Source organism: Coenobita brevimanus, chromosome 65 (assembly GCF_032717465.1).
Source record: "Coenobita brevimanus isolate Jiangsu-jjx chromosome 65, ASM3271746v2, whole genome shotgun sequence".
Lineage (NCBI taxonomy): Eukaryota > Metazoa > Arthropoda > Malacostraca > Decapoda > Coenobitidae > Coenobita > Coenobita brevimanus.
The window spans coordinates 53,369,777-53,381,348 of record NC_137018.1 but is presented as its reverse complement, the minus strand read 5'-3'; the positions used below and the strand labels follow the sequence as shown (position 1 = coordinate 53,381,348).

The 11,572-nt window shown below is 43.0% G+C and overlaps 1 protein-coding gene across 1 annotated transcript in view; it reads left to right on the top strand.

The window, feature by feature from the left end:
* Positions 1-785: 785 nt before the first annotated feature.
* LOC145405030 (uncharacterized) overlaps positions 786-11,572 on the top strand; it is a 77,954-nt gene continuing 67,167 nt past the window's right edge. The window contains exon 1 of the mRNA XM_080276530.1: positions 786-1,217. Coding sequence (XP_080132656.1) covers positions 786-1,217 — 432 coding nt within the window. The remainder of the gene's footprint in view (positions 1,218-11,572) is intronic.

Here is an 11,572-nt window from a genome sequence, read left to right as displayed (position 1 = left end):
TCTTTACATATTCCACCTGAACCCTTTATTCATCACCCCAACAGAAAATGGTAAGTTCTAGGTCAAACTTTACAAATATAATCATCACTACTTCCATTCATAACTACAGCATATCTTGATTACCTAGAAAATTCCTTGATAACCTTCATTTTCCCTCATAACCTAGATTTTTCCTTGATAGCCCTCACCTAATCTTCTTCCAAGGACTTTGATAATTGACAAGATTGCTTTACCTGTCTTTTTTCTTTCTCTAGTTGCAGGTAGCGCCATCTTGCTTGAGAGATAAGCAGCTGGGGACGCGAGGCAGGCAGAGAGGGAGAACTGTGAGCAAGGAAAGGTCGGGGAGACAGAGAGATAAGAGATAGTGAGATTAAAGTGAGTGAGTGGGAGGAGGCTATCTACAGAGAAACAGAAAGAAGAGACAGAGAAAGTGAGAGAGACATACCACATCTACATCTCGGTTCGGTACAGAGAGATAGAAAGAGTGAGAGAAAGAGATAGATAAAGAGAGAGAGAAACCGAGCCACACCTAGACCTACTCGATACAAATACACCCCAGGGCATTTATAGAGAAGAAAAAAATATATTAGAACACCTCAGAACACCTTTAAGGAACTCCAAGATCTTCATTAAGCCTTAGATTATCCCAGAGCATCTTGTAATTGAACACCATCGCCCCTGAACATCTCGTAATTAATCTCCATATTCCTGGACGTCTTGAAATCCAATTCTGTATCCCCTAACATCATCTTTTAATCTAATCCCACCTCGGCTGTGATGCTGCCATGGCGCCCAACGATATTGAGTTTGTTAGTCCCCAGTCCAAGGCCGCTGACGTCATGATGTGTGGCGCTACTGTGGCTCTTGGCTTCCCTGGTTCCCCCAAAAGGCCTTCTACGTCCCCTTCTGCGTCACCCTCTGCGTCACCTTCCTCGCTGTCGCCTCTCAGAAGGACCCCTCTGCAGGAGACCATGGCCCCGTCTTCGTCGCCTTCTTCAGCGTCTCCTACTCCTCCCGCTCCCTCGCCTTTCTACAGACAACCCCTTTCAGAGACCCCCTTGCTCCAGAGACCCTCCTCCTTCGCCCCTGAGCAGCCACAGGCCCCACAACACCGCCCTACCACCACCACCACCACCGGGACAGGCGCAGAGAATGTAATGTTCGGATCCCAGAAGGTGGATGTCAACTCAGCCACACCTTACTCAGATGCAACTCAGGTAACGTAATCAAGTCTATTATTTATTTCCCCATCTATCTATCTATCTATCTATCTATCTATCCATGTACAGTATATCTCTGTCTATCCATCTATCTATCTTCCTACCTATATATCTATTTTGTTCATTATTTTCATTGTATTTTTATTTAATGAGGTGACACTGAAATCCCAGTGTATTACAAAACAATAAATCCTGTGTAATTGGTCCCCCTCCTTTTTTTTTTTTTTTGTAATCTGTGGAAATTAATGGACTTGTACCCACCGCCCTAAATAATTACTTTTTTCTATCCTTTCTCCTATTTTTCTGTTGCTTTTTGTCGTTTTTCCTGTGTGTGTGTGTGTGTGTGTGTGTGTGTGTGTGTGTGTGTGTGCGTGTGTGTGTGTGTGTGATTCCTTGGGCTTGAATTATTTGTGAATGAGTGTGTGGCTCACTTCACTGGGCATGCTATACGTGGCCAAGAAAACACTAACACAAGGCGCCATAAAAACAAAAAACAAAGATTAAAGAAAGTGAGTAAGCAAGCAAAAAGAGAGAGAGAGAGAGAGAGAGAGAGAGAGAGAGAGAGTTAGCAGGCAAAAAATAAGAAAAAAGAAAATATCAAAGACGGACAAGGAGTTTCAAGAAAAGGAAAGAGATAGAGACAGATTACTTAGAAAAATATAAGGAAATGAGATACTGTAGAGGATTAATATAAGTGGTTGAGAGTGGGAGTGGGATTACGTGGGGATTTGAGAGAGAGAGAGAGAGAGAGAGAGAGAGAGAGAGAGAAATGTGTGGGTGAGGGAAGGGTAAGTGACCTGTACAAGGGAAGGAGGAGGAGGAGAGGGAGTGGGAGGAAGAGAGAGAGGGGGAGGGAGAGAAAGAAGGGAGGGGAGGGGGAAGGGAGGGAGGGAAAGGTGAAGGGGTGGAGGAGGTGAAGAGAACTGGGCAGTGAGTCAGTATTTATGTGTGTGTGTGTGTGTGTGTGTGTGTGTGTGTGTGTGTGTGTGTGTGTGTGTGTCACGTGATCAAAACAACTGGGAGGAGGGTACCCACTTGAACGAGAGAGAGAGAGAGAGAGAGAGAGAGAGAGAGAGAGAGAGAGAGAATTATATCCTTTCTCAACATCTCTCCCTTTCAGACGCCTTTCATTTACTTAAAGAAAATCGAAGGACGTATGTAAGAAAGTATGACGTCACACTGAGGTTAACATCCCTTCCTCTTGCCTTTCCACCTCCTCCTCCTCCTAGCTTCGTCACTTCCTTCCCTCCTTCCCTCCTCCTCCTCCTCCCTCCTTCCTCTCTTCCTCTCTTCCTCCTCCTCCTCCTCCTCCTCCCTCCTTCCTCTCTTCCTCCTCCTCCTCCTCCTCCTCTCCCTCTTTCCCTCCCCTCCCCTCTCCCTCCATCTTCCTTTCTCAGTTCCCTTACCTCTTCCTCCTCCTCCGTCGCTCCCTCCCTCCCTCCTCCTCCTCCTCCTCCGTCGCTCCCTCCCTCCTCTCCGCCTCCTCCTCCTCCTTAGTTTGATGTTTTATTCAAGTCAGTTTCTCTCTCTCTCTCTCTCTCTCTCTCTCTCTCTCTCTCTCTCTCTCTCTCTCTCTCTCTCTCTCTCTCTCTCTCTCTCTCTCCCCTCCTGCTTTACCACCCTGATATAACACCAGCATATTCAGATAACATAATCATAGTCTTCTTTGTAACAAGCGATTTCGGAAGTCATTAGGTCTGTCGCTGCTTACCCTCACTTGAACTCCTTTGAACTCATTTGAACTCATTTGAACTCCACTGTACTCCTTTGAATTACTTTATACTCCTTTGAACTCATTTATACTCCTTTGAATTCCTTTGAACTCATTTATACTCCTTTGAACTCATTTGAACTCCTTTGAGCTGCTTTGTATTCCGCCCTTCCTTCCTTACCTGTTCTCTCTCTCCCATTCTTAACTACTTCCTCCCCACCCCATACTTTCTCCTCTCTCTCTCTCTCTCTCTCTCTCTCTCTCTCTCTCTCTCTCTCTCTCTCTCTCTCTCTCTCTCTCTCTCTCTCTCAGGCGGAGTCCAAATCTGCTGTACCCTGGCGTCTCAGTTTGTTTGTTTATATCTTGCACGGTAAATAAACATGGGTGAGCCTCTCAATATTTTAGAGAGAGAGAGAGAGAGAGAGAGAGAGAGAGAGAGAGAGAGAGAGAGATGGACTAATACTGGTAAGAGAGAGCTGATAAAAGTAGAAATGAAATCGAGAGAGAGAGAGAGAGAGAGAGAGAGAGAGAGAGAGAGAAGCATTAAGGTGGCCTTGCCTAAATTATATAAGTCACAACCTACTTATGCAAAGGACTGAGAGGGAGAGAGAGAGAGAGAGAGATGGGAGAGAGGGAGCTATTTCTCACTTTAATTTAACGTCACTTGTGTTACCAGTGTGTGTGTTTATCTCGGTAGCCTTCCGTGTTTCTCTCTCTCTCTCTCTCTCTCTCTCTCTCTCTCTCTCTCTCTCTCATTACAAAATTCTCAGTCCTCTCTAGTTTTCCCTCAGTGTTTCGTCGACTTTTTTAATATACCATATAATTAGAGAGAGAGAGAGAGAGAGAGAGAGAGAGAGAATTAGAGATAGAGCAAGAAGTATTTCCCCTTGTCACCTCCCTCCTGTACTTCCCCGTCTTAACCTTCTGCCAGGCTATTCTCGGATCCCAGTCTCCGGGTCTCAAGACGATGTTACCTGGGCTATAGGAGGCGTGGGCGTGGCCGGGGAGGAGTGGGCGGGAATGCGGGGTGGGCGGAATTAGCTGAGGGGTGCGCGGAATTGAGCTGAATGTGGGCGGAAGTGGGTGAGGTGGGCGTGATTTTATTACTGGTGGGCGTGATTTTTTGAGGAGTGGGCGGGAATTTTATGAGAGGTGGGCTGGGCGGATTTTATGAGCGATGGGTGGGATTTTATGACTGGTGAGCGTAATTTTGAGCGGTGGGTGGGATCTTATAAGCAGTGGGCGGGACTGGGTGGAGCATGGGCGGGGGTGGGTGGGGGGTGTTTGAGGCGCTTCAACCCATTCAGCCTGATGACAGTTTCTTTCCTCCTCGCACTGAAGAGGTTAAATACGCGTAGTTAGCCCTGACGCACTTACGGACCCCCCCGCCCCCCCAGCCCCAAGGATAATGCGTAAAGTACCGTCCGTAGTGAGGTTAATTAGGCGCGTAGGCAGGTTAATTAGCGCCTTAATATAGTACAGGTTGGTTAATTTGTCTGAGAGGGCAGGTGAGCTGAGGGTGGTTGAAAAAGTCCTCTATTTACCAATTGTAGAGGTAGTGTGTTTTGGCTTTATTTCCCCTACGCGACATTACGCATCATCATCATCATCATCATCATCACCATCATCACTGTTATAATTATCATCAACGTCACTGTCATCATCATCATCATCATCGTCATCGTCACTTTTGTCATCATCATCATCATCGTCAGTTTTCATCACCACCACCAACTTTATCATCATCATCATCATCATCATCATCATCATCTAAGGATACGTTAAGGTAAGCTCTAGAAAACAATGAACACTTTATTCAACTTAAAATGTAACTTTACCCTATCATAAGGCGGGGTGTTAGATCTCTGAGTGTGTTAATTCACCCATCCATTTGACATCTATCTGAGTTAGCCTGAGAGTGTGTTAAGTCGAGCCTGTGGTAAAAAAATGTGAGTTTAAGGGACGTAGTTGATATGTGTTAAGTTTTAGAGCAACTGAGAGTGTTAAGCCATTAGTTTTATATCTGAGGGAGCCATAGGGGCCTCTAGAGTGTGTTAAGTTGTGTTAGGTCGCCTGAGAATGTGTTAACCTAAGCCTGTGAGCAAGAATGTGAGCGTATGTGCCGTAGTTAATATGTGTTACTTTGCAAGGCCACGAAGCGAGCTGTTAGGGTAATAATACGTGGTTTATGAGACGCTAAGGTGCACTAACTTTACCTGGCCCGGTGCAGAGGAAGGCAGAAGGAGGTGAGTTGGGGGTTTAAGAAAGTACCAAGGAGGTGAAAGATAATCTACAAATAATCTAAAAATAATCTGCTTCACTTTGATGCCTTTCCTTTTCTTTATATATATATATTTATTTCTTGATATACAAACCTATTTTTTATTATTGCTATCAGGACATTTTTTTTTCATTTTTCTCTCTAGCAGTTTTTTTTTTTTTTTTTATTCTTGGTATCAGATGTTTTTTTTTTTCCTCCTAGCTATCAAGACAATTTTTTTTCTTCTATCGACATTTTTTCCCTGTTATTTTTGGTACATAAGACTATTTTTTCCTTTTCATCTTGCTTTCAGGACAATTTTTTTTAATTTCGGTAACTTCTCCCTGACTGACTGACTGACCTACTGACTGACTGACTGACCTACTGACTGACTGACTGACTGACTGACTGACTGACTGACTGACTGACTGACTGACTGACTGACTGAATTTGGAATCGTAACACCAAAGGTCACTATCAGTCTCTCCAGACGATTGTATTTTTTTTTTTAAGAAGCGGCTTTTGCGACAGAAGGAAGAGAGAGAGAGAAAGAGAGAGAGAGAGAGAGAGAGAGAGAGAGAGAGAGAAAGAGAGAGAGAGAGAGAGAGAGAGAGAGAGAGAGAGAGAGGGGGGGGGCTCCAACCTTTGTCCCTTGCTCTTGTTTACGTTCTGCCGTGAATATGAGTGAATATTCTCGCCCTTCTGCCACTTGAGGGAATTCACAGGGCTTCAAAATAAGGTGTAACTTAATATTCCTTCAAGTGTATTCCTCAGTTGTGTATTTATTATTATTATTATTATTATTATTATTATTATTATTATTATCTAACTATTTATTATCTTTATTTATTTCTAATGTACTTATTTAGTAGCAGTAATAGTAGTAGTATCAGTAATGGTGTTAGTAGCAGTAGTAGTGGCAGTAGTAGTAGTAATGATAGTCAATGTAGTAATTTGAGTAGTATTCGTTATTTACTCTATTATTATTATTATTATTTATTTTCCTCACAATCTCAGCTAATATTTCCAAACTGTATATATTTACGTTATTTACCCACCTAATATTCCTCGTCAATATTTCTCAAGAGTAATATTCCTCACTAGTATTCCTTCTCCGTTTTCTTTCTCTCCCCGACTGAATATTCCTTAACAAAATTTCTCAGCGGTTTATTTACATCATTATTTCTTGACCTGATATTCCTCAAACAGTATTTCTCAGCTCTGTATTTCTCTGGGCAATATTTCTCAGGTGGTGTTTCCTGCCTCTAATAATAGCAAGACAGATGGCACAAGTTAGAGGTTAGAGGGGGGGGGGAGCCAGCTGGGGTTTCCTAGGTTTAATAATAACATAGCCATCTGACACAACAGGGAAGGGCTTGGTTTGCTGTGTGTGTGTGTGTGTGTGTGTGTGTGTGTGTGTGTGGAGGGGGGGATGTGTGTGGGGGGTGAGGATGTGGATGGATGTGGGTCTGTGTGGAGGGGAGGATGTGTGTGTGTGTGTGTGTGTGTGTGTGTGTGTGTGTGTGTGTGTGTGTGAGGGAGTTACTATGTGGATGACCGGATGACAGTGTGGATAAAAGTAAGTGAGAGTGAAAGTGGGTGTGGATGAGGATGTGGGTGTGTGTGTGTGGAGGGGATGTGGGTGTTGATGTGGGTGTACGTAAACTGAGAAGGGACGCTGTGTATTAGAAAACAGGATGTGTGCTTACTGAGAAGGATAGATAGATAAACAGATTAATATAAAAGATAGATACAAAGACAAATAGATAGAAAAAACAAGCACACATACATACATACATACAGATGGGTATATAGATAAGTAGGAGATGGATGAAGAAAACGCGAAAAAAACAGGATGTAAAGGGGGACTGATCCATACTGCTTTTACGTGCTGAGGTGACTGGTTCTTAGTTCATCCCACCCCCTGTTTCTCACGACCCCTCCCTCCTCCACATCCTCTCTCTCTCTCTCTCTCTCTCTCTCTCTCTCTCTCTGTGGGTGTAGGTGTGGGTGGGTGTGGGTGGCAGTGGTAAACAAAGACAGGGCACATTTGTAAGCTCTCTCACTCCGTTTTCTGTTAATGAACTCTCTCTCTCTCTCTCTCTCTCTCTCTCTCTCTCTCTCTCTCTCTCTCTCTCTCTCTCTCTCTTTTCCATTTCCTGTCCCTCCCTTTCCTTCCTCCCTCCACCCCCTCCCTTCTTCCTCCCTCCCTCTCTCCACCCTTCTCCCCGACTCCCCAGACTGCCACCTAAAATCACCCTTATCCAGTCCTGCCTTAAGGGTCAAAATGTCTCGCCCTTTTTCGCAGGTGTACTTAAGTGATCGTTGTCTTTCCTCCTAATGCTAACTTTTTTCTTTTATTTTCTTTATTTTTGTTATTAAAGAAAATGGTGTTTATTTTATTTGTTTTGGTTATGTATGGGGTATGATGATGATGATGATTATGATTATGATAATGATAATAATGATGATGATGAAAACTACAATAATAATAATAATGATGATAATAATGACAACAACAATAATAATAATAAATACAACTCCACCCAAAACAATAGCCAGAGGTAAATCGCAAATCACAAAAACAAAAAACAAAGGAAACAGCATAACCAGAACAAGAAAAATAAAAAAAAATACAACCAGAATCAACAACAACAACACCAACAACAACAACAACAATAATTATGCAACACACTGACCTCTTCTAAATACTTCCTTTGCTCCTTTCTTAATTTGAGAGAGAGAGAGAGAGAGAAAGAGAGAGAGAGAGAGAATCACCACCCAACACCAGGGCCACCTCTCTCTCTATTTATAAACATTCACGTGGACCCAGTGATGGCGAAATGATGACCTAAGTGATGACGTCGACGTAGGGGTGGGGTGGGTGATGACATGGGAGGCCTTGGTGATGAGATGCGTGGTCATGAGGTGTGGGGATCTGATGGTGATGACGGGAATGACGATGAGAACAGTGATGAGATGGGTGATGATGATGATGAGCAATTACTGTAGTGGTGATGTGATGGAGTGATTTTGGTGATGAGATGCTTAGTAATGATTCTGAGAGGCTGGTGAGATGAGGAGAGAGATTTGTGGTGATTAGTGATGAAGGAATATGTAAAATAAATCGCTAAAGAAAAAATATTAAGGAGGCTGACATTCAATTTTATGCCTAAGTCAGAAGGATGAAATTTCGGGTTCTCTTCTTCAACTCTCTCTCTCTCTCTCTCTCTCTCTCTCTCTCTCTCTCTCTCTCTCTCTCTCTCTCTCTCTCAGTAGTGGTAATAGTAGTAGTAGCCTCAGGTTCATCAGTACGTGAACCCAGTGGACTGCAGGCTGAAATTACCCCTCTGCTGCAGTCCACCAGCCTCCTTTAGGGGTATAGAGACGCAGGTGAGGGACGTCTTTATAACCAGTCAGCGTAGCCGCCCGTTTATCAAGGCGCCACCACGTGAAGGCGCCCCTCTCCAGGACCGTAGAGTGCATATAAATAAAACACAAGACAAAACAATACACACCCACCGTAATGGCCAAACCGTGCGAGGAAAATATTCGTAATAAAATAAGGAAATGGCCATAACCCCAAAATCCATGGCGTGTGTTTGTAGTTTTCTTCGTGAGGGTTTATGTGAGTTGCATGTTGTTTGCCTTTATTGTGTGTGTGTGTGTGTGTGTGTGTGTGTGTGTGTGTGTGTGTGTGAGAGAGAGAGAGAGAGAGAGAGAGAGAGAGAGAGAGAGAGAGAGAGAGAATTTTTAAGATGAAATATAAGTCTGAAGAAAAACGAAAGTGTGGGAGAAAGATTTGTCCTTGTAAAGTGAGGTGAAAAATAGCAAAAAATAAAAAAAAAAAAAAAATAAAAAAAAAACTCTGTAGTCAGTCCCTCAGAATTTTCAAGACTATTTTTACCGATGATTTTTTCTCACCTGCCCTTCCTGTAAAATTCTCAGCATTTCACCCTCCCAAAAAAGAAAGAAAAAAAGAAAAAGAAAGAAATTTGTGAAGGCAGGGAGGTGGGGTAAAAGTGAATTAAAGGTTGAGAGAGAGAGAGAGAGAGAGAGAGATTTTTCCACATATACCCAGTTCCTTCCTACTTCTAAAACGCCCACCTATTATGCTTTCCCACCCTCTCTACCCCTCTCCCCCCACCCTTTTAAAAATCACACCCACACGTCATCAAACACCCTCTCAGCCCCACCCACTCTCAATATTCCCACCCCACCCATTCCTCTCCCCCACCCCGTCCCCTCGCCACACCCACACATCCTCTTGCCTTTCCCATCTCCACCCACCCACACCCAAATAATTTCTCACATCCCCACCCACACTCATTCACATACCTTCCCACCCATCCCCTCCCCTCCCACTCCCACCTACTCTCCCCACCTACCCAAATGAAGCATATATTCCTCCCCACCTCGTCTATTCTCCCCATCCATTAACATCAAAACACCATCCCACCATCCTCCCTACCCAACCGAACCCACTTCACTAACCTACACTCACATCCCATCTCCCAGCCCCTTCTCCTCCCATCCCACTCCCACTACCCTCGTCTCTCCCCATCCCACCCATCTCTCCTACCTAACCTCTCCTACACCCACACATTCCTCCCCTTCCATTAACACTCCCCATGCCTTCACCATCATCCCATTTAATTTCATTTTTGCTACCTATTCTCTCACGTTCCCCATCTATTCACCCCTCCATCCCAACCCCACTCTTCCTCAACCCCATCAAACCCCAACAACTTCCTTCACTCCTTCCTTCCTCTCCACACACCTGCTTCACCATCCTTCTCCCCCACTTAATTTCTCCTTCCCTTTTTCACCCCCACACCTCTCCCCAACCCCAAACCCCGGCGGTAGGAGGGGTGGAAGGTGTCAGTAGGCTTCAAATAACAAGTGGAATGGACATGCAGCGATAAGGGGGACACGGCAGCGATAGGAGAGATAACAGAGTGTGGCACAGGCGTGACGGTAGAGCGGGGTGATAAGTTCTTGCGTAACTGGATCGTAATTCTGACAGCGAATGTTAAAAGCATTTCCTGTAGGAGAGAATTTATACTTATTTCACATTTGATAACCAATTTTCCTTTAAATTTTTATCTATGTACTATTTCGTGATTTTTCCCCAATTTAAGTATTCCAGATCTAATAAGCTTTTTTTTTATTTAGTTTATGTCATTATTTCATTATCTTTTTTATTTTTTTTATTTTTTAATGAACGGAAGACACCTGTAACCTGGCGTACGGATTTTTTTTTTTATTTAATTTTTTTTCTTCTCTTCATCTTCTGAAAAAAAATAGGGGACGTTTTTTCACATATTTTAATTAGTGGACATTTCTTTTATTTTACATTTTGGTTTTTCATTATTTCTTTCTCAACAATTATTTTTCTTTATCGAACATATATTTATCCATTTTTATTCTTACACGATTTGAGCAGTATACCAAAGGGCAGTATACCAAAGGGCAGTATACGAAAAGGGCAGTATACCAAAGGGCAGCATACCAAAGGGCAGTATACCAAAGGGCAGTATACCAAAGGGCAGTATACCAAAGGGCAGTATACCAAAGGGCAGCATACCAAAGGGCAGTATACCAAAGGGCAGTATACGAAAAGGGCAGTATACCAAAGGGCAATATACGCGTGATGGCCTTGATGGTAGAGGCTGCCAGTGATAAGTACTTGTGTAACAGCCTTGACTTTGGACACTGCGAATATTTTACGTTTTTACCTGCTGATGAGCTTTACCTGTTGATGAGTTTTACCTGTATTTTACCTGCTGATGAGTTTTACCTGTATTTTACCTGCTGATGAGTTTTACCTGTTGATGAGTTTTACCTGCTGATGAGTTTTACCTGCTGATGAGTTTTACCTGTTGATGAGTTTTACCTGCTGATGAGTTTTACCTGTTGATGAGTTTTACCTGTTGATGAGTTTTACCTGTTGATGAGTTTTACCTGTTGATGAGTTTTACCTGTTGATGAGTTTCACCTGCTGATGAGTTTTACCTGTTGATGAATTTTATTTATTTATTTTTTTATTTACCTGATGAACATTGATTCTGCATTTTGTGTGAACTCATTTATCTTGCTTTTATATAACAAAAATTTCCACATTATACAGATTGATAGATAGATAGGTAGGTAGGTAGATAGATAGATAGATAGATGGATAGAGATATAGACAGACAGATAGATAGATAGATAAATAGATAGATGGATAGAGATATAGACAGACAGATAGATAGATAGACAGACAGAGAGAGAGAGATAGAGACAGACAGACAGACAGATAGATAGATAGATAGATATCCCGACACTCACCACCTCTCTCCCTTACATATACTTACATAATCTCTCCATCTCGTTCTCGGT